We start from the raw sequence: 27,878 nt of genomic DNA, 5'->3' as shown, positions 1-27,878 counted from the left end.
GGCCTCAAATACCACAAACTAGTTATTTTCAGAATGGCAAATTTGGGAATGCTTTTTCAACCCAGAACAAAAAGTTTGCTTTTACGGTCACTACAAATAACTTGACCAGCTAAAACTGTGCAGATTTGGTTGAATAGAGATGTGAGACCTGGTTTTTTTTGCGCTGTGTGACAGTTATAGGTTTAATCACAGAATGACACTTCTATCAGCACGCTAGCGTGTGTCTTAGGTTTTTCTGAATGACACTATCAATACCTTCAATGTAAGATTTTCTTTTTGGGATAGATTTCAAGTAGGCCTCAAATACCACAAACTAGTTATTTTCAGAATGGCAAATTTGGGAATGCTTTTTCAACCCAGAACAAAAAGTCTGCTTTTACGGTCACTACAAATAACTTGACCAGCTAAAACTGTGCAGATTTGGTTGAATAGAAATGTCAGGTCTATTTTTTAGGCGCTGGGTGACAGGCTCAACTTACCCCTGATGTAATATATGGCCAAAAAATAACCACACTGTTGATGGTTAAATGCACTTGGTTGACACAGGCTCAGCCTGCACCAGATGTAGTATATGGCCAAAAAATTATCAGACTGTTGATGGTTAAATGCACTTGGGTGACACAGGCTCAGCCTGCACCAGATGTAGTATATGGCCAAAAAATAATCAGACTGTTGATGGTTAAATGCACTTGGGTGACACAGGCTCAGCCTGCACCAGATGTAGGATATAGCACAAAATAACCACACTATCGATGGTTAAATACACTTGGGTGACACAGGCTCAGCCTGCAGCTGATGTAGTATATGGCCAAAAAATAATCAGACTGTTGATGGTTAAATGCACTTGGATGACACAGGCTCAGCCTGCAGCTGATGTAGTATATGGCCAAAAAATAACCAGACTGTTGATGGTTAAATGCACTTCGGTGACACAGGCTCAGCCTGCAGCTGATGTAGGATATAGCACAAAATAACCACACTATCGATGGTTAAATACACTTGGTGATAGCTCGTGCTGGCGCACCACAAGTCACAAAATGGCCGCCGATCACCCCAGAAAAAAAGTGATCTAAAAACGCTCTGGGCAGCCTCAAAAAAGTGAGCAAGTCAATAATAGCACTTCAATGATCCACAGCTGCAGATCGATCACAGAATGAAGTCTTTTGGAGGAGTTAATCTGCCTAATCTCGCCCTAACGTCGCAGCTGCAACCTCTCCCTATACTGATCATAGCAGAGTGACGTGCGGCGCTACGTGACTCCAGCTTAAATAGAGGCTGGGTCACATGGTGCACTGGCCAATCACAGCCATGCCAATAGTAGGCATGGCTGTGATGGCCTCTTGGGCCAAGTAGTATGACGCTTGTTGATTGGCTGCTTTGCAGCCTTTCAAAAAGCGCCAAGAAAGCGCCGAACACCGAACCCGGACTTTTACGAAAATGTTCGGGTTCGGGTCCGTGTCACGGACACCCCAAAATTCGGTACGAACCCGAACTATACAGTTCAGGTTCGCTCATCCCTAATTAGGATCCAAAATACTTCAAAGTCAGTCAGTAATGATTGCTTAGTGCAGACCGTTGGTTCACTGGGTATACCGAGAGGGAAACTGTTAATAAGACACCCTACTCATGCGGGCAGGAACCTTAGGGTAGCCGTTATGTGTTTGTCTTTGTATGTCTTTATATGTATCTCATGCAGCACTTTGTATTAAATTGGGTACCCCAGAGCTCATTTCACTTAGCCTAAGCACAAGCCGAGAGCTACTTGACTCAAAGTAAGGGGGGATGTAACACCCCTGAGTTGTGTTACTACATGCCTCTACCCCGCTACTATCTCCTAAGAGCCTTTATACTGTCATCAGATATAATTTACACTATGTCTTCCAAAAATGTGCATATAAATCCATGTTAAATGCAATTGTTCCTATAATTTGCCTGGTTACCAGTAGGTGGCAGCAACACATTGACAGTAACAGTTTAGTGTATCTGAGCTGGAATGGATTATTCCAGCTTAGCTACCCCTCTGTGGAGAGGTGGGCTGGTCCCACATCCTGCAGCATAAGTGGAGAAGGAAGTTAGAGGAGTGTAGCCCACCCCCTGCTAGGGGTAGGGTGGGTGTGTGTGGAGTTCCCCCTATATTGGGAGGACAGCAAGGACCTAGTCTCGGCTGAGACTTTGCCATATACCCATCTTGAGCACCTTCAGCTCAGTTGGATGAGGAAAGCAGAAAACTACAGACAACCTCCAGAGTTAGAGGAAGAAAGCATCCCCTGAGAATCCGTCTGTGAAATAAGTCCAGTGCCTAGGAGAAGCCAATTCCTCCTTAGCTAGTCTGTCCCCACACAGCAAAAGGTACCAGATAAGTGCAGAAGCTAATCCTGCCACAGTTATAGAGCTACCAAGCAGACGTTTTATCCTGCAAGCTCCACATTTAAAGCACAAGTACTCATTCCTGCCAATAATTGCCAAAACCTGCTGGGACCAAGAGACCAAAGCTGTATACTGTTTGGATGCAAGTTATTTCAAGTAAAGCAACGTTTGAACTTCATCTAAAGGTCTGGACATAATTTATTCTGCAATCATAAATACTGCTCTGCACACAGCCAAAGCGGTGGAGTGAGGCGCAATCTGTGCTGGGATTCCTATAGCAACAAGTGGGAGAGTGGCAGAAGTTCCTGTGGTTTCACCGCGCAGCATTACAGGGGGAAGTTATGAGGAATATGTGGATACTACTCAAGTTCCTGGCCTCGGTGGAGTAAGTATGTGGCCACAGGATGAGAAAGGCGCTCATAGGGTGAATAGGTAAAGATGAAACAGCGTTCTTCAATTTAAGGTGAATATGTGCTGCTCACCTGTTTAGGTTGCACCGAATTGGGTGCAACCGTGATGAAGGTCCACTGGATTAACTAGGTATCAGATTGGAGCTGCCTTGTCCAAAAGAACCATGGGCGAGGGCCAAGTCGCCACTTCGTTAATTACTAGAAATACTGACGGTGTCCGTCACGACTTTTGTGGTCTGGCGAGCTGGTGGACGTGAGGCGCAAATCACAACCGGATTTGACAAGTACGGGTTTATTGAGAGAACGCATTTCGGGGTGCGCATGACCCCTCTATCAAGTCTACAAGAAACATAAATAATAACAAAAAAGTATATACATGTACAATTTGTACTCAAAGGGGGGGGGGAATTGTAGGTATTAAAAGCGAGGGTTTGATAAAACTCACAATAATAATAAGTCGAAAATAAGGGATAAGAATAATATGAAGAGTGGAAATATCTTTCAATTAAAATGGTAGAATAGAATAAAAAGTGCTATGTTCAAAAGACAAAATGTAGAAGAGAAGAAAAATATAATGATATAAAATATATATATATATAATGGTTTTCTGGATAAAGACTCTATAGAGGAAAGAAGCCTATAAGGAATAGGCATCAAAGAAAATGAATGCGTAGGCGTATCGTTAATGGTTCGCAAAAGCACAACAATTTGATAAAAAGATTCAGTTTTCATATGTCGTCATATAAAATTGTGTATGTAAGCCTGAATTCATACATAAATAGACAAATAGATAAATAAATAGGTAGAAATCAGTCAATTCATATGTATTACCATGTTAAATTATATGGGTAAGATAGTAGTATCAATAGGTACCTAGTTAAATACATTAAAAAAAATATATATATATATATATATATACACACTCACCTAAAGAATTATTAGGAACACCATACTAATACGGTGTTGGACCCCCTTTTGCCTTCAGAACTGCCTTAATTCTACGAGGCATTGATTCAACAAGGTGCTGACAGCATTCTTTAGAAATGTTGGCCCATATTGATAGGATAGCATCTTGCAGTTGATGGAGATTTGAGGGATGCACATCCAGGGCACGAAGCTCCCGTTCCACCACATCCCAAAGATGCTCTATTGGATTGAGATCTGGTGACTGTGGGGGCCATTTTAGTACAGTGAACTCATTGTCATGTTCAAGAAACTAATTTGAAATTATTAGAGCTTTGTGACATGGTGCATTATCCTGCTGGAAGTCATCAGAGGATGGATACATGTTGTCATTCTGTTTACGCCAAATTCGGACTCTACCATTTGAATGTCTCAACAGAAATCGAGACTCATCAGAGCAGGCAACATTTTTCCAGTCTTCAACAGTCCAACTTTGGTGAGCTCGTGCAAATTGTAGCCTCTTTTTCCTATTTGTAGTGGAGATGAGTGGTAACCGGTGGGGTCTTCTTCTGTTGTAGCCCATCCGCCTCAAGGTTGTGATTGTTGTGGCTTCACAAATGCTTTGCTGCATACCTCGGTTGTAACGAGTGGTTATTTCAGTCAACGTTGCTCTTCTATCAGCTTGAATCAGTCGGCCCATTCTCCTCTGACCTCTAGCATCCACAAGGCATTTTTGCCCACAGGACTGCCGCATACTGGATGCTTTTCCCTTTTCACACCATTCTTTGTAAACCCTAGAAATGGTTGTGCGTGAAAATCCCAGTAACTGAGCAGATTGTGAAATACTCAGACCGGCCCGTCTGGCACCAACAACCATGCCACACTCAAAATTGCTTAAATCACCTTTCTTTCCCATTCTGACATTCAGTTTGGAGTTCAGGAGATTGTCTTGACCAGGACCACACCCCTAAATGCATTGAAGCAACTGCCATGTGATTGGTTGACTAGATAATTGCATTAATGAGAAATAGAACAGGTGTTCCTAATAATTCTTTAGGTGAGTGTATATATATATATATATATACAGTACAGATCAAAAGTTTGGACACACCTTCTCATTCAAAGAGTTTTCTTTATTTTCATGACTATGAAAATTGTAGATTCACACTGAAGGCATCAAAACTATGAATTAACACATGTGGAATTATATACATAACAAACAAGTGTGAAACAACTGAAAATATGTCATATTCTAGGTTCTTCAAAGTAGCCAACTTTTGCTTTGATTACTGCTTTGCACACTCTTGGCATTCTCTTGATGAGCTTCAAGAGGTAGTCCCCTGAAATGGTTTTCACTTCACAGGTGTGCCCTGTCAGGTTTAATAAGTGTGATTTCTTGCCTTATAAATGGGGTTGGGACCATCAGTTGCGTTGAGGAGAAGTCAGGTGGATACACAGCTGATAGTCCTACTGAAACACTGTTAGAATTTGTATTATGGCAAGAAAAAAGCAGCTAAGTAAAGAAAAACGAGTGGCCATCATTACTTTAAGAAATGAAGGTCAGTCAGTCAGCCAAAAAATTGGGAAAACTTTGAAAGTAAGGGCTATTTGACCATGAAGGAGAGTGATGGGGTGCTGCGCCAGATGACCTGGCCTCCACAGTCACCGGACCTGAACCCAATTGAGATGGTTTGGGGTGAGCTGGACCGCAGAGTGAAGGCAAAAGGGCCAACAAGTGCTAAGCATCTCTGGGAACTCCTTCAAGACTGTTGGAAGACCATTTCAGGGGACTACCTCTTGAAGCTGATCAAGAGAATGCCAAGAGTGTGCAAAGCAGTAATCAAAGCAAAAGGTGGCTACTTTGAAGATCCTAGAATATGACATATTTTCAGTTGTTTCACACTTGTTTGTTATGTATATAATTCCACATGTGTTAATTCATAGTTTTGATGCCTTCATAGTCATGAAAATAAAGAAAACTCTTTGAATGAGAAGGTGTGTCCAAACTTTTGGTCTGTACTGTATATAAATAAAAAAATTTATGTTTCTATTTTATTTATTTATTTATTTATTTTTAAAAGATAAATAGATTAATAACAGGCGAGTTTTCAGCGCGGGTGCAATGCGTGAGGTGAACGCATTGCATCCGCACTGAATTCTGACCCATTCATTTCAATGGGGCTGTGTACATGAGCGATGTTTTTCATGCATCACTTGTGCGTTGCGTGAAAATCGCAGCATGTTCTATAGGCCTCATGCACACGAACATTGTTCTGGTCCGCATCCGAGCCGCAGTTTTTGCGGCTCGGGTGCGGACCCATTCACTTCAGGACCCATAGAAATGAATGGGGCTGTGTGAAAATCGCATAGCATCCGCAAGAAAGTGCGGATGTGATGCGATTTTCACGCATAGTTGCTAAGGAGACGAGGGATGAGCGACCCGGGTCCCCATTTACTTTATTATTTTCCATTATAACATGGTTATAATGGAAAATAATAGCATTCTTTAATACAAAGTGCAAAGTGAAATGTCACTTGAGCGTTAAAAAATTATAAAAACATTACTCACCTCATCCACTTGCTCACGCAGGCGGGATCCTCTTCTTTGTTCTTCTTGAAGGACCTGCAAAAGGACCTTCGCTGACGTCATTGCGCTCACCATGTGGTGAGCACGGTGACGTCAGCGCAGGTACTCTGAATAAAGTAATAAAATCTACAGAACACCTAATCAGTGAAGAAGACTGGGTTTGGGTCTGGGTACCACATTCAGTTTTTTCTCACGCGCATGCAAAACGCATTGCACTCACGCAGAAAAAACTTCGGAACGCAATCGCAGAGAAAACTGACTGCAAATGCGTGCCTACTCACGCGGGTTTCCCGCAATGCACCATAAACGTATCCGGCCCTCACCCGCGACGCCCGTGTGAAAGAGGCCTTAGTCGACCATGGAGAGGCCCTTTCTGAGTGGAACCTGTCTTGTTAAACCGCTGTATGGTCTTGACCACCATGCTGCAGCTCAGTTTCAGGGTGTTGGCAATCTTCTTATAGACTAGGCCATCTTTATGTAGAGTAACAATTCTTTTTTTCAGATCCTCAGAGAGTTCTTTGCCATAAGGTGCCATGTTGAACTTTCAGTGACAGTAAGAGAGAGTGTGAGGGCGATAACACCAAATTTAACACACCCATTTCCCATTCACACCTGAGACCTTGTAACACTAACAAGTCACATGACACCAGGGAGGGAAAATGGCTAATTGGGCACAATTTGGCCATTTTCACTGAGGGGTGTACTCACTTTTGTTGCCAGCGGTTTAGACTTGAATGGCTGTGTGTTGAGTATTTTGAGGGCACACCAAATCTACACTGTTATACAAGCTGTACACTGACTACATTGTATCAAAGTGTCAGATCTTCAGTGTTGTCCCATGAAAAGAGAGAATAAAATATTTACAAATATGTGAGGGGTGGACTCACTTTTGTGAGATACTGTACCATCACTTTCTAATATGTGGGGACAGGACTCCACTGATCATAAAGCAATGACATATCCTACCAAACTGCCATCACTTTACAAGGTGGGAATAAGGCTTTAATGTTGCACAGCTAAGGCTGTGTTCACATTGTGCTTTTGTCCCATGTTTAACATATACAGTATGTTGTGAGAAAAAAAAAGGATGCAAAAATGTAGCATACTGTGCTTTTCCATTCAGCAACCAAAACTTACACATTAAAGAAATACGTTTGTCTTTTCATAATCCAGAGCTACACCATGTTAACTTAGTTAACTAGTAATACACCATGTTAACTTAGTTAACTAGTAATACACCAATAAGTATTGTCATAGCATATTTGCAGCATCTTATCAAGTCAGCTCTACTACATCTGTATGTTGGAAAAGAAAATACATTTCATCTTGTTATTTTATGTCATGAATATGTTGTATTGCGCTTACCAGCATTTTCTACAGGCAGACATGTCAGAGTCAGAATGTGAAGTGTGAAAACAAACAGGTGACCTAACATTTTATGGACCTAGAGAAAAATACAAAAGAATTCAGAAGATATAATAATCATATAATGTAACAGCAGTTAAATCAATATGAAATAACAGTAGTAAAATTTTTTCTTTAAGGTATTGCTGCAACCTTAGGAACATTATGTGGACTCTTGTAAATGAAAATGCAATATTGGCTATCTATCCGTTTATATTCTCTCTGCCAGAAAATAAATTGCAAAATGTGTTTTGGACACCAAACAATCGTTAACACACAGCGCTGCTATGAGTATGCGACTTCTGCACGCACACTGCAATATCTACATATGCAATGAAGCAATCAAATGATAAAATACAAGGCTAGTTAGAGGATTTAAAATCCTATCAATATCATTACTACAGTACCTGTGTTATCCAGTATTCTGGATCCCATATGATACAGGGCAGACACAGGATACAGTCTTCAAAAAATATGATTCAACTGATATGCTGCATTAATGGGGGTATTTCCATCTTAAATGGCACATCAATTTATCCACATATTTTTATTACAGGTTCTGAGGAAGGTGCAAAATAGGCTCAAGACATTACACTAGGAGGCACATTTATTAAGATCAGCATTTTAGACGTTTTAGACCTTTTTCTACGTCTAAAACAGGCGTAGAAAATGATAAAAGAGACAGGCCCGCCGGCCCGTCACCATCCCCTTCCCCGCCCACAATTTTAGACCGTTGCGCCGCAATGTACACCTGAAATATGCCTACTTTAATGCTTAAAATAATCTCTGTTGTTTGTCATTCATTAAATTTTCCCAAAAGCTATACCAGATCGAATGAGTGCCAAGTGCTTTACTAGTGAATTCAGCCAACAATCGTTATGAATGCACAGGTGAGAAAGAAATACAGGGTCATCATCTGGGACAACCACCAGCAATCTCTTAGGGTCCATTCACACATCTGTGTGTGTTTTGCGGATCCACGGATCCGTGGACCTGCAAAACACGGACATCGGCGATGTGCGTTCCGCATTTTGCGGACCGCACATCGCCGGCATTCTCATAGAAAATGCTTTTTCTTGTCCACAATTGCGGACAAGAATAGGACATCTACTATTTTTTTCGGGATCTAAATTGCGGACCCGGAAGTGCGGATCCGCAGTTCCGGATCCAGCCAGCACATAGTGCTGCCCCATAGAAATGATATGGGTCCGCAATTCTGTTCCGCAAAATGCGGAACAAAATTGTGGACGTGTGAATGGACCCTTAATCTGCTACCTATCTTCCTTTACCACTCTCGTTAGAAGATCTAAGGCTACTCCTAGGTGTTCACCAGAGCCTACTGTGAGACCTATTGGACTTGCCTGCTAGAAACCCAGGTTACATATGGGGAGTAAGGCAGCATAAAACAGGTGCAAGCTCACAGGTATGAGATGCCAAAGAGTAGCAGGAGAGTAGAACAAGGCAGAGTCAAAGCCAGGAGAATCAGTAGTAATCTTATCAGTTACAAGGGGTGATCTGGTTGGGCTCCTGGGTTATGTATCAGATATTTCTATGGCTGATATGTCCAAATTGACTATAGCTAAGATTTTCTATTCAACTAGAAAGCTTATTGCAAGTATTGGACGGACTCCACACCTCCGAATGTAATAGAGGTAATTCAAAATGTTAATAATACGATCTTTATGGAGTGGAAGGTGTACTTAAAGCGGAGCACTATTAAGACGTTCGAGAAACAGTGGTGAGTCTGGAAAGCCAAACCAGGATTGGCCTCGGCAGCCCTGTTGCGGATATATTAATATAGCAAATGTTTTCTTGTAGTACATACCTGCCTTTCACTGAGATGTTTTTATGGTGACTGCACGGAGGGGCGGGAGTGAATAGGGTATGGGAGTTATGTTAGTAATGGATGAGATCGTATATTATCCTAGTCTTGATAATTATTTCACCAAAGTCCTGTTTATTAAACACATTGTTTATATATATATTTTTTTATATAAAAATACTTGACAAAAAAAAAAGGTTAAAAGGGGTAAATCCTGAAACAAGACAGGGTTAGCGTACTGGAATGTCCAACAGGGATGTAGCAATGTTCTGGGCAAAAAGAACAAACTGAAGATGGATTCAAAGAATCATATCCACTGACAAGTAAGCGCCTGACTTGAAAGAAATGTGTCAACGTTTTTTTTCTATGCCAGTTTAAACAAATAGTAACACACTCCCTTTTTTTTTAACATCTTTTTATTTTCTGATTCCAGATTTTTATTTTATTTCCTGAACATGATTATGGGGGCGGTCATCTTGCCTGAGCTGTTTTAAACAGCATTTAGAAAGCATTAAGAAAATTGCTTGAAAGCAGCCCCATGGTCCATAGATGAAATGGTCAGGAGGGGACCTCCTTGACTTTTCTGGGAGAGTTTTCTAGGCATGCTCTGTGACCTGTGCGGGGGTCATTGTACAAGGAAAGAATAGATAAGCTTTGACAATCATCTATTGTGAATGGTGGATCCTGTCTTATCTGTAATGATATCACCTCTGTGTATAGATAAGCAGGTAACTTCAGTAAAGTGATCTATACAGATTATGAAGTGAAGTCTATTATATTAGACTTAGAGGCCAGTGCAAAAACTACAGGATTTTATGTTTTTTGTTTAAATATAAATATTGACATGGAAAATTAAAAATACCATTTTAAAAAATACTTAAAAAATATACTAAACATAAAAACGTGATGTAAAAAATAGGTCATTTTCTGATGACACATTTCCTTTTCCTGGTATTGGGTGCTGAGCCGGTTCCTGATTAACCCAGTGACCAGATTCACAGATAGACAAAACAGCCAGTGCTTGTCTGGTTAGCATGGCAGCCCTTCTGGAACACCCATGCATCTGATGCAAATACTGTTTCAGATCTCCTCCATCATCGCTGTGCTGGCTGATAAGTAGCCAACACAGGAAGGTGGCTGTATATGTTCCTGACAAGAATATGCTATAAATGCCTGACAGGAGCAGATGTATGGGTATTTTTAAGAGACATGAATAATCACAATTCAGTGTTGGGTTGAATTCAGGGTTTCACGTGTTTTCTACTGTAAATACAGTATTTCTATATAAGGAAAGAGCTTGTGATTTTATGTTTTGCTGTGGTAGTAAGTAAAAGTGTAATTGTTAAAGGGAATATTAATTATTGATATTTATGCAAATCTCAATAATTAATATTCATAAATAGGCGTGAGTCGTCTAGTGATGCCTCCGCCTATTTATACCAATTAAACAAACACTACTGATTTCCTCACTCTATTCCTGAACTACATGCGTTCACACTAGTACTATTACTACTATTATACTATGGCGGCGATATAATATAAAAGACTACATGCTGTACTTTGAACAATAAAAGGAATTTATTATACAATGACACATCTAATACTACTACTATATATATATATATATATATATATATATATATATATATATACAAAGGGTTATACACGCACATACACATATATATATATATTTATAAAAAAGAAAAAAGAAAAATAATGGCGGCACTGGAGACAGGTAGTATGGGTGCTACGTCCAGGGATATAGCTGCTTACCCCAGATGAACAGAGATGAAACAAGGACAGCACTCCAAGTAGAAAAGTGGTATTTAATCACCCATGCAGATGGCAACGTTTCAGCTCAAACAAGAGCCTTTTTCAAGCAATGAACACAGTGTATGCTGGGGAATATATAGTCCAACCCCCATTACATCATCATAAAATCAATCAACAGTAAAATTTACAAAATTTAAAGTGCAGAAGTGCATATGCAGTATCAAAATATCAATACATATGTGTCATAACCATAGGCGATAAGATCGCTGCAGTGATATATCAAAAATATAATACACAGTGTATATATTATAACATCCAAAGAGGTAATTGGTGATTGGGGACAGGTGTGCACAAAGAGGTGGGAGGGACAAGAAATGATAATGCTGCAAAAAAACGAGGAAAAGCGGTGACCTACCCAGCGCTGTTCATCGTGTCCAACATGTCACATACCGCTGGATCCGGCGTCCGGGCACCTACACTGCGCAGACGCCAGAAAGCGTCCAATCGCGGCATGACGTCACCAGTAAAAACTGAAACATGCGCACTGACATGCGCACTACTGTTGGAAGTCCTGGTCGGCCATTTTACTAAAGGTAATAACACTGTAGATGCGCATGTCCATGTGAGAATAGACAGGGCAGCGCAACACGGAAAAAAATATACCGTGCTATATAACATGGGTTCCTGGGGGCAAGACGAGATACTGTGGCCCAATTGGACACAGAGCCCATCTTAAATGAGCGATAAGTGCAATGGAGACCGCACCAGAATACGCCGCGATCCTTACACATACCGCTCATAGATCCCCCATGAATCCATCATGAATCTATATCCTGCAGTGTGGACTGACACAAAATGCCACAAAAACACCACAATGGGCTAACCGAACCAAAACCATATAAGGCACAAAAAACCCCTCTTATAAATAAGTAGAGACATGTAGACACAATGTGTATGCACCGGGTACGTCCCACTTCTCATTCAGCAGCGACATTCTTATCTGTGAATATAAAAAAGAAAAAGGAGAATCAAAAAATGGCTTAATAGTGTTCAAAATACAATATGTAACACAAGAAAAGAGGCGCATATCACATATGAAACCATCGGGGGCAAACCGCTCATCTAAACGTAAATCCCCGGATTGTAATCCACATTAAGCCCATTGGGTCTCAGACTATTAAGAGTGTAGATCCAAAAGAGCTCTCTCTTTCTAAGGATCAGAACCCTATTACCCCCACGTCTAGGCATGGGTACATGATCAATAGCCAAACATTTAAGATCTTTTTCGGAATGTTTAAATTCCGTAAAATGTTTGGCAACAGGGAGGTCTTTTCTTTTTTTGCGTATAGATAATCGATGATTATTGAGCCGCGTCTTAAGATCGGTTGACGTTTCACCCACATATAGTAACTTACATGGACAAATCAAAACATAGATCACGTAATTAGAACTACATGTCAGGTGAAAGCGGATGGGATGTGAAACTCCAGTAATAGGATGAATAAAAGCACTGCCTTTGCCCATGTATTTGCAGTCAGTGCAGCATAGGCAAGGAAAACTGCCCTTACCATGTGAGGTCAGAGCGGTTTGTATAGACCTGGATCTGGGGCCAGTATCTGCTCTGACAAGCTGATCTCGTAGGCTTCTGGACCTGCAATATGAAAATAGGGGGGGAGATCTAAATTCCTGGATCTCGCTGTGACAACCTCCCAAGATACCCCAATGTCGCTTGATGATGCGGTTAATCTCTTTACTCTGTTCCGTGAATTTGGAAATAAAGGGGATCCGAGTCAAGGACCCCTCCGGTGACTTCCTTTTAAGGAGACTATTTCTATCCAGATCCCGGACCTTATTGATATGGGAATCCAATAATTGGGTAGGGTACCCCCTTTTTTTAAATTTGCTGGCCATATTGTCCAGAGAAGAATCTAGCTTGTCAGGTTCAGAGACAATACGTTTGACCCTAAGAGATTGTGAAAAGGGTAAGTATTTAAGTGTATTACGTGGATGGCTACTGTTGTAGCAGAGAAGGGTATTTTTGTCGGTTGGCTTGGTGTAAAGCTGGGTATGCAGTTTACCCTCTTTAAATATAACAGTAGTGTCAAGAAACTGCAATTCAGTTTCCGAATGGACCAAAGTAAACTGCAGATCCCTGTTCACACTGTTTAAAAATTGGTGGAACTCAAGCAACTGAGCAGCACTACCAGTCCATATGAGGAAGATGTCGTCAATGTATCTCCACCACCGCAGCACATGGCTGCGGTGGTGTGACACATGGACGACATCCTCCTCAAAGCACCTCATGAAGATATTAGCGTAGGTGGGTGCTACGTTAGACCCCATTGCCACGCCTCTTTTTTGTTGAAAAAACGTATCCTGGAACAGGAAATAGTTATGTCGTAAGACAATCTGTAATAAATCAGTGATAAATAGCCTAGCAGCGAGTGTATAGGGTGAAGACTCAAGCATGCGGGAAATGGCGTCAACACCTAAATCATGGTTGATAGAGGTATAAAGCGAAGTGACGTCAAAGGATGCCAGATGGACCTCATGGACACCGGTAAAATCAATCTCATTTAATTTGCATAGGAAGTCAGTCGTATCTTGCACATACGACTCAGCCCCTATTGCAAATTCATGTAGAACCTTGTCCAGAAAGATGGCAATACAACTAAAGATGGAGTCCGAGCCGGAGACGATAGGTCGTCCGGGAGGATCAATGAGGGACTTGTGCACCTTTGGTAGTATATATAGAACCGGAGTCACCGGATGGTCTACAGTGAGAAAGGTGCACAAGTCCTCATCAATAGTACCCGCCAACATGGCGTCTGTCAAACATTTCTGGATAAGTCTAGCGATCTCAAATTTAGGATCAATCTGTAAAACAGAATAAACATTGGCGTCATCCAACTGACGCTGGATCTCAGCCACATATTTACCGGTGTCCATGATGACCACTGCGCCACCCTTGTCCGCAGGCTTGATTGTTAGTGAAGAATCTTTTCTTAGTTGATCCAATGCTTCAATTTCAAACCTGGATAGGTTTGGATGTTTAAAAGCAACATTATTACAACTCAATCTGTAGGCAGAAACATCAGATTTAACAGCCGTGATAAATGCATCAATAGAGGCCTCATTAGTACATGGGGTAAAGTTACTCTTCAGGGACAGATCGAGGCGTCTCAGGGAGAACTCGCTAGCCTGAGGCGCCGCGATCTGTGTCCTGGAGTTGAACCACACTTTTAATTTAATTCTGCGAAAAAAAGCATAAAGGTCAGCATCCAATTCAAACCAGTTAGGAACAGACATAGGGCAAAACAAAAGTCCTTTGTTTAGGACACTCACTTGAGCCGAAGTGAGCGTCCTAGATGACAGGTTAATCACCGTCACTTCCTCTTGTTGGTCAGTGACTTGCTGGTCTGTGCTCTGGTTTTGTTGTTTTTGGGCTTGACCGGTTCTGCGATGTCGACGACCCCCTCTTCTGGTCCGCCCACGTCTTTCCTTGCTGAGTCCATGTTGTTCCCTAAAAAAGGGAAAGATAAGGTGGAGGTAGCAGGTGTATTCCTTTTCTTCTTCCTGGGATCCTTGTAGTTAAAATTGCCACTATCAGACTGCCAGGTGTATACAGCATCTCTTTTATAATCCTCGGAGTCACGATTCCACTTGGACCTTTTACCTTCCTCCAGCTCCAATTTGGCTCGTGTCACATGAGCATCAACATTATCACTAAACAATGAATACTCCTCAGCAGACATGGATGACCGTAGGGTAAGGTCAATATCCGCCGTATCGGAGGCAATAGTGATTAATTCATGCTGAAGATATTGAATGTTCAATAGAATGAAATCAAGGGAGTATCTATTCGATAATGCTTCAAACTTTTTGCAAAACAATGCGTTGTGAGCAAATAAATTAGGTCTCAAATTGGACCTCATGCCACGTGGAATCCTTTGTACTTTGAAGTATTCCCCAAGTGTGGTCATATGCAGGCGAAGTGAAGCCGTCTTTTTGGACAGGAACTCATATCTTTTTTTGAGCTCAAGGATAGAGGGGGTGTTTAAAAAAGCAGCATCTCCCCCAATTTCATGTAATATGCGATCTGTCTCCTCCTGGGAGTACATAGAGCCACATGGAAATTCGGTATCAGCCATGATGGAAAATAACGTTCAAAATAAAATGCCGTGCTCAGCCACTGAAGCGGTATATCAAAAAGAAAAATAATGGCGGCACTGGAGACAGGTAGTATGGGTGCTACGTCCAGGGATATAGCTGCTTACCCCAGATGAACAGAGATGAAAAAGGCTCTTGTTTGAGCTGAAACGTTGCCATCTGCATGGGTGATTAAATACCACTTTTCTACTTGGAGTGCTGTCCTTGTTTCATCTCTGTTCATCTGGGGTAAGCAGCTATATCCCTGGACGTAGCACCCATACTACCTGTCTCCAGTGCCGCCATTATTTTTCTTTTTGATATACCGCTTCAGTGGCTGAGCACGGCATTTTATTTTGAACGTTATTTTCCATCATGGCTGATACCGAATTTCCATGTGGCTCTATGTACTCCCAGGAGGAGACGGATCGCATATTACATGACATTGGGGGAGATGCTGCTTTTTTAAACACCCCCTCTATCCTTGATCTCATAAAAAAGATATGAGTTCCTGTCCAAAAAGACGGCTTCACTTCGCCTGCATATGACCACACTTGGGGAATACTTCAAAGTACAAAGGATTCCACGTGGCATGAGGTCCAATTTGAGACCTAATTTATTTGCTCACAACGCATTGTTTTGCAAAAAGTTTGAAGCATTATCGAATAGATACTCCCTTGATTTCATTCTATTGAACATTCAATATCTTCAGCATGAATTAATCACTATTGCCTCCGATACGGCGGATATTGACCTTACCCTACGGTCATCCATGTCTGCTGAGGAGTATTCATTGTTTAGTGATAATGTTGATGCTCATATGACACGAGCCAAATTGGAGCTGGAGGAAGGTAAAAGGTCCAAGTGGAATCGTGACTCCGAGGATTATAAAAGAGATGCTGTATACACCTGGCAGTCTGATAGTGGCAATTTTAACTACAAGGATCCCAGGAAGAAGAAAAGGAATACACCTGCTACCTCCACCTTATCTTCCCCTTTTTTAGGGAACAACATGGACTCAGCAAGGAAAGACGTGGGCGGACCAGAAGAGGGGGTCGTCGACATCTCAGAACCGGTCAAGCCCAAAAACAACAAAACCAGAGCACAGACCAGCAAGTCACTGACCAACAAGAGGAAGTGACGGTGATTAACCTGTCATCTAGGACGCTCACTTCGGCTCAAGTGAGTGTCCTAAACAAAGGACTTTCGTTTTGCCCTATGTCTGTTCCTAACTGGTTTGAATTGGATGCTGACCTTTATGCTTTTTTTCGCAGAATTAAATTAAAAGTGTGGTTCAACTCCAGGACACAGATCGCGGCGCCTCAGGCTAGCGAGTTCTCCCTGAGACGCCTCGATCTGTCCCTGAAGAGTAACTTTACCCCATGTACTAATGAGGCCTCTATTGATGCATTTATCACGGCTGTTAAATCTGATGTTTCTGCCTACAGATTGAGTTGTAATAATGTTGCTTTTAAACATCCAAACCTATCCAGGTTTGAAATTGAAGCATTGGATCAACTAAGAAAAGATTCTTCACTAACAATCAAGCCTGCGGACAAGGGTGGCGCAGTGGTCATCATGGACACCGGTAAATATGTGGCTGAGATCCAGCGTCAGTTGGATGACGCCAATGTTTATTCTGTTTTACAGATTGATCCTAAATTTGAGATCGCTAGACTTATCCAGAAATGTTTGACAGACGCCATGTTGGCGGGTACTATTGATGAGGACTTGTGCACCTTTCTCACTGTAGACCATCCGGTGACTCCGGTTCTATATATACTACCAAAGGTGCACAAGTCCCTCATTGATCCTCCCGGACGACCTATCGTCTCCGGCTCGGACTCCATCTTTAGTTGTATTGCCATCTTTCTGGACAAGGTTCTACATGAATTTGCAATAGGGGCTGAGTCGTATGTGCAAGATACGACTGACTTCCTATGCAAATTAAATGAGATTGATTTTACCGGTGTCCATGAGGTCCATCTGGCATCCTTTGACGTCACTTCGCTTTATACCTCTATCAACCATGATTTAGGTGTTGACGCCATTTCCCGCATGCTTGAGTCTTCACCCTATACACTCGCTGCTAGGCTATTTATCACTGATTTATTACAGATTGTCTTACGACATAACTATTTCCTGTTCCAGGATACGTTTTTTCAACAAAAAAGAGGCGTGGCAATGGGGTCTAACGTAGCACCCACCTACGCTAATATCTTCATGAGGTGCTTTGAGGAGGATGTCGTCCATGTGTCACACCACCGCAGCCATGTGCTGCGGTGGTGGAGATACATTGACGACATCTTCCTCATATGGACTGGTAGTGCTGCTCAGTTGCTTGAGTTCCACCAATTTTTAAACAGTGTGAACAGGGATCTGCAGTTTACTTTGGTCCATTCGGAAACTGAATTGCAGTTTCTTGACACTACTGTTATATTTAAAGAGGGTAAACTGCATACCCAGCTTTACACCAAGCCAACCGACAAAAATACCCTTCTCTGCTACAACAGTAGCCATCCACGTAATACACTTAAATACTTACCCTTTTCACAATTTCTTAGGGTCAAACGTATTGTCTCTGAACCTGACAAGCTAGATTCTTCTCTGGACAATATGGCCAGCAAATTTAAAAAAAGGGGGTACCCTACCCAATTATTGGATTCCCATATCAATAAGGTCCGGGATCTGGATAGAAATAGTCTCCTTAAAAGGAAGTCACCGGAGGGGTCCTTGACTCGGATCCCCTTTATTTCCAAATTCACGGAACAGAGTAAAGAGATTAACCGCATCATCAAGCGACATTGGGGTATCTTGGGAGGTTGTCACAGCGAGATCCAGGAATTTAGATCTCCCCCCCTATTTTCATATTGCAGGTCCAGAAGCCTACGAGATCAGCTTGTCAGAGCAGATACTGGCCCCAGATCCAGGTCTATACAAACCGCTCTGACCTCACATGGTAAGGGCAGTTTTCCTTGCCTATGCTGCACTGACTGCAAATACATGGGCAAAGGCAGTGCTTTTATTCATCCTATTACTGGAGTTTCACATCCCATCCGCTTTCACCTGACATGTAGTTCTAATTACGTGATCTATGTTTTGATTTGTCCATGTAAGTTACTATATGTGGGTGAAACGTCAACCGATCTTAAGACGCGGCTCAATAATCATCGATTATCTATACGCAAAAAAAGAAAAGACCTCCCTGTTGCCAAACATTTTACGGAATTTAAACATTCCGAAAAAGATCTTAAATGTTGGGCTATTGATCATGTACCCATGCCTAGACGTGGGGGTAATAGGGTTCTGATCCTTAGAAAGAGAGAGCTCTTTTGGATCTACACTCTTAATAGTCTGAGACCCAATGGGCTTAATGTGGATTACAATCCGGGGATTTACGTTTAGATGAGCGGTTTGCCCCCGATGGTTTCATATGTGATATGCGCCTCTTTTCTTGTGTTACATATTGTATTTTGAACACTATTAAGCCATTTTTTGATTCTCCTTTTTCTTTTTTATATTCACAGATAAGAATGTCGCTGCTGAATGAGAAGTGGGACGTACCCGGTGCATACACATTGTGTCTACATGTCTCTACTTATTTATAAGAGGGGTTTTTTGTGCCTTATATGGTTTTGGTTCGGTTAGCCCATTGTGGTGTTTTTGTGGCATTTTGTGTCAGTCCACACTGCAGGATATAGATTCATGATGGATTCATGGGGGATCTATGAGCGGTATGTGTAAGGATCGCGGCGTATTCTGGTGCGGTCTCCATTGCACTTATCGCTCATTTAAGATGGGCTCTGTGTCCAATTGGGCCACAGTATCTCGTCTTGCCCCCAGGAACCCATTTTATATAGCACGGTATATTTTTTCCCGTGTTGCGCTGCCCTGTCTATTCTCACATGGACATGCGCATCTACAGTGTTATTACCTTTAGTAAAATGGCCGACCAGGACTTCCAACAGTAGTGCGCATGTCAGTGCGCATGTTTCCGTTTTTACTGGTGACGTCATGCCGCGATTGGACGCTTTCTGGCGTCTGCGCAGTGTAGGTGCCCGGACGCCGGATCCAGCGGTATGTGACATGTTGGACACGATGAACAGCGCTGGGTAGGTCACCGCTTTTCCTCGTTTTTTTGCAGCATTATCATTTCTTGTCCCTCCCACCTCTTTGTGCACACCTGTCCCCAATCACCAATTACCTCTTTGGATGTTATAATATATACACTGTGTATTATATTTTTGATATATCACTGCAGCGATCTTATCGCCTATGGTTATGACACATATGTATTGATATTTTGATACTGCATATGCACTTCTGCACTTTAAATTTTGTAAATTTTACTGTTGATTGATTTTATGATGATGTAATGGGGGTTGGACTATATATTCCCCAGCATACACTGTGTTCATTGCTTGAAAAAGGCTCTTGTTTGAGCTGAAACGTTGCCATCTGCATGGGTGATTAAATACCACTTTTCTACTTGGAGTGCTGTCCTTGTTTCATCTCTATATATATTTATATATATATACCGTAATACAGCAATATTCTAATAACACTACAACACTGTAATAAACACAATATAATAACACAGCAATACGGTACTAACTACACTAGACACAATCCCACTTCAAATACTCACCCCCAAATTCTAGCTATACTTAACACTTATATACACTTTAGCAGCTCACCCAACCTGGCTCTAAGCTGTCCCTAATGAAGTAACGAGGGGTAACATACACTCACTGCAGCTGAGGCAGGCAGGGCAGCAGTGAAGGGGTATCAAGGGATACCAGGGGATCAGGGGTAGATGATGGGGAGATATAGCAGGGGATCCCAAGGGAGGTATTACAGGGACTTAACAGGGGAGAATCCAGAGGAGCAGGGGTTAACTGTGCAGGGGTGTGGAGATGCAGGGGTAAATTAGGGTAAATACAGGGGCGTTGGTGGTATAGGGCAGGGGAATGATAAGGGTTAATGCAGGGGAATAATTCAGGGGAATCGTCGGTGGTATAGCGGGAATAGTAAGGGTTAATGCAGGGGAATCGTTGGTGGTATAGGGGGAATAATAATACTCAGCCGGTATATGCTCGTTGTCCAGGGGGTGCTAGTTTTGTCCAGGGGATGATCCTCTCCGGCTGGGGGCTGGTCAAAAGTGACCCCTGCGCTTAGTGCCAGCGGACTATGTAAGTTCGGCGGCGCTCGTTCCCGAGGCAGCCCGTGCTGCGGTGTGCATGCGCCGGCAAGAACACGTAGGCCGGCGAGGTGATATGACGTCACCGCACCGGCCCGCGCATCCTGGAGCACGCTTCCAGGCGGAGGGATCCTCCACCTGTAGCGCATCTGCATACCCTGCGGCGCGATAATTATCGCACCGGAGGTATGCAGATAACAGAGGGAGGGCCTTTTGAAGTCACCAGAAGCTGGACATAATTGTCCAGCCATCTGGTGACCTTCTCATCTCCTGCAGGGATGCAGGAAGAGGGGGGGGGGCACCCGGACAGGGGGGATCTTTATTTGTATAGGATATGTGTATAGATGCTTGGGGCACATCCATACACACATATATATATATATATATATATATATATATATACACTCACCTAAAGAATTATTAGGAACACCTGTTCTATTTCTCATTAATGCAATTATCTAGTCAACCAATCACATGGTAGTTGCTTCAATGCATTTAGGGGTGTGGTCCTGGTCAAGACAATCTCCTGAACTCCAAACTGAATGTCAGAATGCGAAAGAAAGGTTAAGCAATTTTGAGCGTGGCATAGTTGTTGGTGCCAGACGTGCCGGTCTGAGTATTTCACAATCTGCTCAGTTACTGGGATTTTCACGCACAACCATTTCTAGGGTTTACAAAGAATGGTGTGAAAAGGGAAAAACATCCAGTATGCGGCAGTCCTGTGGGCAAAAATGCCTTGTGGATGCTAGAGGTCAGAGGAGAATGGGCCGACTGATTCAAGCAGATAGAAGAGCAACGTTGACTGAAATAACCACTCGTTACAACCGAGGTATGCAGCAAAGCATTTGTGAAGCCACAACGCGCACAACCTTGAGGCGGATGGGCTACAACAGCAGAAGACCCCACCGGGTACCACTCATCTCCACTACAAATAGGAAAAAGAGGCTACAATTTGCACGAGCTCACCAAAATTGGACTGTTGAAGACTGGAAAAATGTTGCCTGCTCTGATGAGTCTCGATTTCTGTTGAGACATTCAAATGGTAGAGTCCGAATTTGGCGTAAACAGAATGAGAACATGTATCCATCCTCTGATGGCTACTTCCAGCAGGATAATGCACCATGTCACAAAGCTCGAATCATTTCAAATTGGTTTCTTGAACATGACAATGAGTTCGCTGTACTAAAATGGCCCCCACAGTCACCAGATCTCAACCCAATAGAGCATCTTTGGGATGTGGTGGAACGGGAGCTTCGTGCCCTGGATGTGCATCCCTCAAATCTCCATCAACTGCAAGATGCTATCCTATCAATATGGGCCAACATTTCTAAAGAATGCTATCAGCACCTTGTTGAATCAATACCACGTAGAATTAAGACAGTTCTGAAGGCAAAAGGGGGTCCAACACCGTATTAGTATGGTGTTCCTAATAATTCTTTAGGTGAGTGTATATACAAATCTTCTGGTAGGAACATAGACATACATATTCTGTATATATATTCATAGATGTTTGGTGCACATCCATAAATAAATATATATACATATATACATCCACACACAGCAATAAGCACACCCATATAATATATTATATACATAGAAATGCATGCTTCCAAGGGGGCATACATACTGTACATCTCCATGTATACACACATATCCCACCTGGACGGGCCCATAAAAAGGGCCAATATATTTGCATATATGTCAGGGCATATATACGTATATATTTAAATATAACACTTCCCTCAACAGTAATCAACTGTGAAGTTGTCATGGTTGTGTAGAAAAGCTCCAGAATAGATATTCTACACCTTTTAAAAAAACATTTTCCACCCTGTGTATATGAGCAGTGAGTGATAGTTACCTCAAAGAGAACTCGCCTTTCAACACAAAATGTGGAGAAGACTAACCTTTATAAAGATTAATCAGATTGGTTTCTACTTTACACCAGTTTAAGGCTACTTTCACACTTGCAGCATGCAAACGGACAGCATTTGTAGACTGATCCGAATGCGGATCCATTTCACAAATGCATTGCAAGAACGGATCCGTCTGTCCGTTTGTCATTCTATTTATTTTTCACATGTTTAAAGGTCTGCGCATGCGCAGACCAGAAGGACGAATCCGGCATTGCGGTATTTTTTATGCTGGATCCGGCACTAATACATTTCAATGTAAATTAATGCCGGATCCGACATTCTGGAAAGTGTTCCGGAATTATGGACGGAGATAAAACCGCAGCATGCTGCGGTATTATCTCCGTCCTGAAAAATCAAAAAGACTGAACTGAAGACATCCTGATGCATCATGAACGGATTTATCTCCATTCAGAATGCATGGGGATATACCTGATCAGTTCTTTTCCGGTATTGAGCCCCTAGGACGGAACTCAGTGCCGGAAAAGAAAAACGCTAGTGTGAAAGTACCCTAAGAAATCTCCCCCTAAATACCAGGTTTGTATCATAGAGATTAAAGGTGGATTTACACTGCCCAATAATCGGGCAGATTATCGGGAATCTGCCCATCTAAATGTGCTGCCAATCTCCCAAAATGCTTGTTCAGCGGGTGATCCAATTATCATTTCTGGCCAGCAGTCTAAACAGCGATCTGCCAGCCATAAACAATAATTCTGTATGGGGACGAACAATCGCAATAGTGATTCCTCATTCTCATGTAAATTCAGTGGTCTCCTTCACTGAACGAGCAGCCAACTGTCGGAAAGGAATGCTTTCTTCCCGACAATCGGCTGTACATCGGAGCTTCTAAACCTGCCTTAAGCTTTAAAGATAAATACAACTACAGCTCTTTAGGTTTTGATCTTGATAGTAGAGTTTTTATTATGCAACATACGGCAATATTCATGCGTGACATTTCGGCTCGCAGGCCTTCCTCAGTCACTATGCCGCAGTTGTGACTAAGAGGATGGAGAATAAGGCAGGAAGACGCAGTTTAGAGGAAGTCATGTATGGTACATGTGAATTGAGAGAGTGTCTGACGCTCTCACAACTGCGGCATAGTGTCTGAGGAAGGCCTGCGAACCGAAACGTCACGCATGAATATTGCCGTATGTTGCATAATAAAAAACTCTACTATCAAGATCAAAACCTAAAGAGCTGTAGTTGTATTTATTATTGATAACAGGGTTGGAACCCTACTTACAGCTGATACCTGGAGTGCGCCAAAGATTTATTTATGCTTTAAAGATACTGTATTTTCTGAATACGATACCTTATCTTTTTGTTATCCACTACCTTGGGCATAAGCATGCACAACGAGAGGTTATCAAGATCGGACTACCTTATTTACCTACTGTTTATTAGCTGATGTTATACATCCTTTTATCACTGCTCATTAAAAACACGTATTAATCACTTAGCAAATCTACAAACCTGTTTATTCCCATATCCCATTATACACTGTAAAACAATCGCTCTATCTGATCCTAGAGAGAACTGTGCAGCCATACAATTACAGCTGCAATGATCCTCTCTATCCCTTCCCTGAAATCCCTGCTCCCTCTTAGGCCTAGTTCACACGAACGTATGGCTTTTATAGTTTTTTGCGGTCCGTTTTTCACGGATCCGTTGTTCCACTTTTGAGTTCCGTTGTGTTTCCGTTATGTTTTTCCGTTCCATTTTTTCAGTATGGCATATACAGTATACAGTAATTACATAGAAAAAATTGGGCTGGGCATAACATTTTCAATAGATGGTTCCGCAAAAATGGAACAGATACGGAAGACATACGGATGCATTTCCATATGTGTTCCATTTTTTTTGTAGACCCATTGACTTGAATAGAGCCACGGAACGTGATTTGCGGGCAATAATAGGACATGTTCTATCTTTCAACGGAACAGAAAAACGGAAATACGGAAACTGAATGCTTACGGAACACATTCTGTTTTTAATGCGGAACCATTGAAATGAATGGTTCCGTATACGGACTGTATACGGAACACAAAAAAACGGCCCGTACACTCGCAAAAAAAAAACAATTGTGTGAACTAGGCCTTATAGCCTGAACAACACTGGAGCCTGCAGAGGGGAGCATTAAAGAGGCAATCACAGAAATATTTATGCCCCCAGTAAGTGTACTGGTATACATAAGCATTCATTTAGCAAACTTACATGTTGAGTTATTGATTTTTTTTCCAGACTTCATTACTTTTATCAGTGAGATCATCTGAACCCGGACAAGAGTTGCAGGATCCCACAGTGTCTGCTGTTATGACCAGAAGTCATATTACAAATATTGAAAACTTCAAAATCTGGAGATTTAAGTCCCATCCCTTTTTTGAGATTGTGGGAATGTTCCAGCAAACTCATGGCTGTTGGAGTTTGGAATGCAAATCACCAAAGCACAAAACAATTCAGCCATAAAGCCAACAGAACTGTGAATGAAGCCCAAGAATTTAACACGGATTGTAATTTAAGATAAATAGAAGAAATACATTACATTTATAAGTTGACTAAACTTTTTTTTACATATACAAACATTAAGATGGATATTTCTAGTTTCCTTCTTCTTAATCTATCTTCTACTGTACATCCAGCGCCTTCATGGATAAGGTACAGTTTGTGCAGTACCCCAGAGCACAAAGTAAAATTTTCTTTGGGCGCCCGCCGTACGGATACATTCAAATATTACCTGCTCACACAGCAGAAAGATGCTACCAGATGATTGAATATGGGAGTCTCTACAGCAACTTTGAGAAGGTAGGTCCTGGGGAGAAGAGGACACTGGCAGCTTTCCTCTGTGGGTGAGGTATGCCCTGTGTGGGGCAGGCAGCCCTGGCACTATAGGACGTCTCAGAGCTCCTCAGTACTCACCTTCTATACAGCATGCTGGCCGACATCACTGTTGGAAGTTCTTTTTTCCTGCAAGGGAGGAGGAGGAGACGTTGAAGATTACGACATCACAGAACATGTTTGTAGAGATTCATTTCCCAGCATTTCCAGCTCTTGATCTGCCTGTAGCTGGCAATACTTTCAATAGTAGCTGGTTTTTTAACTCTTTCTGCAGCCATTCTTTCTTCTAGAGCTCATATAAAGCAGGTCTAATAAATGAGTAGAATCAAGAAAAGAGTAAAGTTGTGTATCCAAGGAGTTAACACTGGAGAGATTGGGGCTTACAGTCTATAGTCACATATTCATCTGCAATAAAGAATGAACATACATCAACATGGAGATTAGGCCTGGTCTTCTCATAGTCCCCTGTGTGCACTACAATTAGGGTGGCCAAACGTCCGGTTTTTAGATTCCTGGTCCTCCATCCGGCCCAAGTCCAGAACGTATGGCCAGAAGTCCTCATTTTTGCAGTTAAGTCTGGACTCACATTGGGATGTGGCTTAAAATCTTCATAACAGGGGGCAGGCCCTGGCAGCACGTCTGGAGCGCTGTATGGCGTGGCGTCACGTCATGAGCAAAACTGTTATCTGCAGCAGGTGGGAACTGAGTGTGCAGATGCTACACTGTGAAGGTCCTCTTCTTTGGGTTATGACTTCATGCTCAGCCCCGGAGGTCCCCATCCAACCCAGCATGGCCCCACCATCTTCCCGCTGGAAAATTAATATTTACCTGTATTTGCGGTAAGAGGGCCTGGGAAGGTGTGATGGGCGACGGTGTACAGGCTCCCCCTACCCCTTGTGCTGTACGAGCTGGCTCACACACAGGCCCGGGAGCGGGGTCTGCTCAGTGCTTTATCTCCATGATGTGCTGTCTCCACAGGTGTACTATCCCCAGGGTAACACCAACTGTAATGTAAGGTAACCCCCGCCATAATATATGAGCTGCCCCCTCTCCCACATGGCACAAGAAGCCCCAGCATTCATATCTACCGGAAGTTCCTCATCCTTGTGTTTAAATGACTGTGGTGATGCTGCCAGCACTGCGCTCCCTCAGAAATCCCCGCCTTATGTCTTATTGTACGTGGATTGTCAGCTCCAGAGCAAAGAATATATATGTCATTCTTCTAAGTGACTGGCTTTTACACTGGGTTGTGGGGTATCCCTAACGGGGGGGCATGTGTAGCAGTGAGTTACTGATAGGAGTCCTCATTCATTGTGAATCATTTGACAATATAAGTCTATGCTCACATTATGTATTTTATGTATTATAGATCAGGAAAACTGGATGGAAAAGTGTAATATACATCGCTTTTCCATCCCGCAGAGTCCAGTAAAAAAAAAGCGCTATGGTGATGTATTTTTTCTTTTGCCGGGCACTTACTGGCAGAAGGGCATGGTTTAGCAGGTTAGGGGTGTGGCCTAGAATGTCCTCCTTTTTGGGGTGAAGCAAGTGGCCACCCTAACTACAATAGGTATCATCTAGTAGTAGTTTACCACAATCCAATCCTCACTGAGTACTTACTGGTGACTACATATAATAGAGCGAATAGTAAAACCTGCTATAGCAAGACTTACTATACCCGCAATAAGTAATGAATGTCTCCCAACTGTCTCGGATCCAGTAGGATAGTCCTAGGTTGTGGTTGCTGTCCCAGGAAGCCTTCTACATCAGTCGTTTCCCTCCACCCCCTGCTGCTTAGTAGAACTAAACAGCCAAAGGACTCTGAGAAAGCTCCCCCCTCGTCTCCATTCCTCCTCACAGCAGTTTGATGTGTGTGCTGTGTGTGAAGTGGAAGGCAGAGATACAAGTGTGAATGGGAGTCTACATTAAAGGGAGTGTGTCACCAAGAAATCTTTTGTTAAACCAGGCACAATGCCCTGTAGGGCTAGCTCAGTTGAATATAATGATACAGTTCACATACAAATCCTTTGCTTAAGGCCCCATGCACACAACAGTTTTTTTTCGCGGTCCGCAAAACGGGGTTCCGTTGTTCCGTGATCCGTTTCCGTTTTTGTTTCCGTGTGTCTTCCTTGATTTTTGGAGGATCACCAGACATGAAAAGTGAAAAAAAAAATCTAAGTCAAGTTTGCCTTGCAAATGATAGGAAAAAAACGGACGTGGACGCGCGGATGCGGATGACAATCTTGTGTGCCTCTGTGTTTTTTCACGGACCCATTGACTTGAATGGGTCCGCGAACTGTTGTCCGTGAAAAAAATAGGACAGGTCATATTTTTTTGACGGACTGGAAACACGGATCACGGACGCGGATGACAAATGGTGCATTATCCGAGTTTTCAATGGACCCATTGAAAGTCAATGGGTCCGCAGAAAATCACGGAAAACGGAACAACGGACACGGAACACAACGGTCGTGTGCATGAGGCCTTATTCAAGAGAAAAATTACATCCGAAGTC

The 27,878-nt window shown here is 42.4% G+C and overlaps 1 protein-coding gene across 4 annotated transcripts in view; it reads right to left on the bottom strand.

The window, feature by feature from the left end:
* LOC120995680 (interleukin-1 receptor type 1-like) overlaps window positions 1-25,559 on the bottom strand; it is an 88,546-nt gene extending 62,987 nt beyond the window's left edge. The window contains exons 1-3 of one of the 4 annotated variants that reach the window (XM_040425035.1): window positions 25,263-25,488; window positions 24,743-24,836; window positions 7,633-7,711 (exon numbers count right to left, since the gene is read on the bottom strand). In XM_040425035.1, the coding sequence (XP_040280969.1) occupies window positions 7,633-7,702 (70 nt within the window). In that variant the 5' untranslated portion in view covers window positions 7,703-7,711; window positions 24,743-24,836; window positions 25,263-25,488. Of the gene's footprint in view, window positions 1-7,632; window positions 7,712-24,742; window positions 24,837-25,262 lie in introns of all 4 variants that reach the window. The other 3 variants (XM_040425037.1, XM_040425036.1, XM_040425033.1) reach the window with 3 other exon arrangements.
* Window positions 25,560-27,878: the final 2,319 nt, after the last annotated feature.

Source organism: Bufo bufo, chromosome 3 (assembly GCF_905171765.1).
Source record: "Bufo bufo chromosome 3, aBufBuf1.1, whole genome shotgun sequence".
NCBI classification, from domain to species: Eukaryota; Metazoa; Chordata; class Amphibia; order Anura; family Bufonidae; genus Bufo; species Bufo bufo.
The sequence above is the reverse complement of the archived record's forward strand: the minus strand, read 5'-3'. Positions and strand labels throughout refer to the sequence as shown.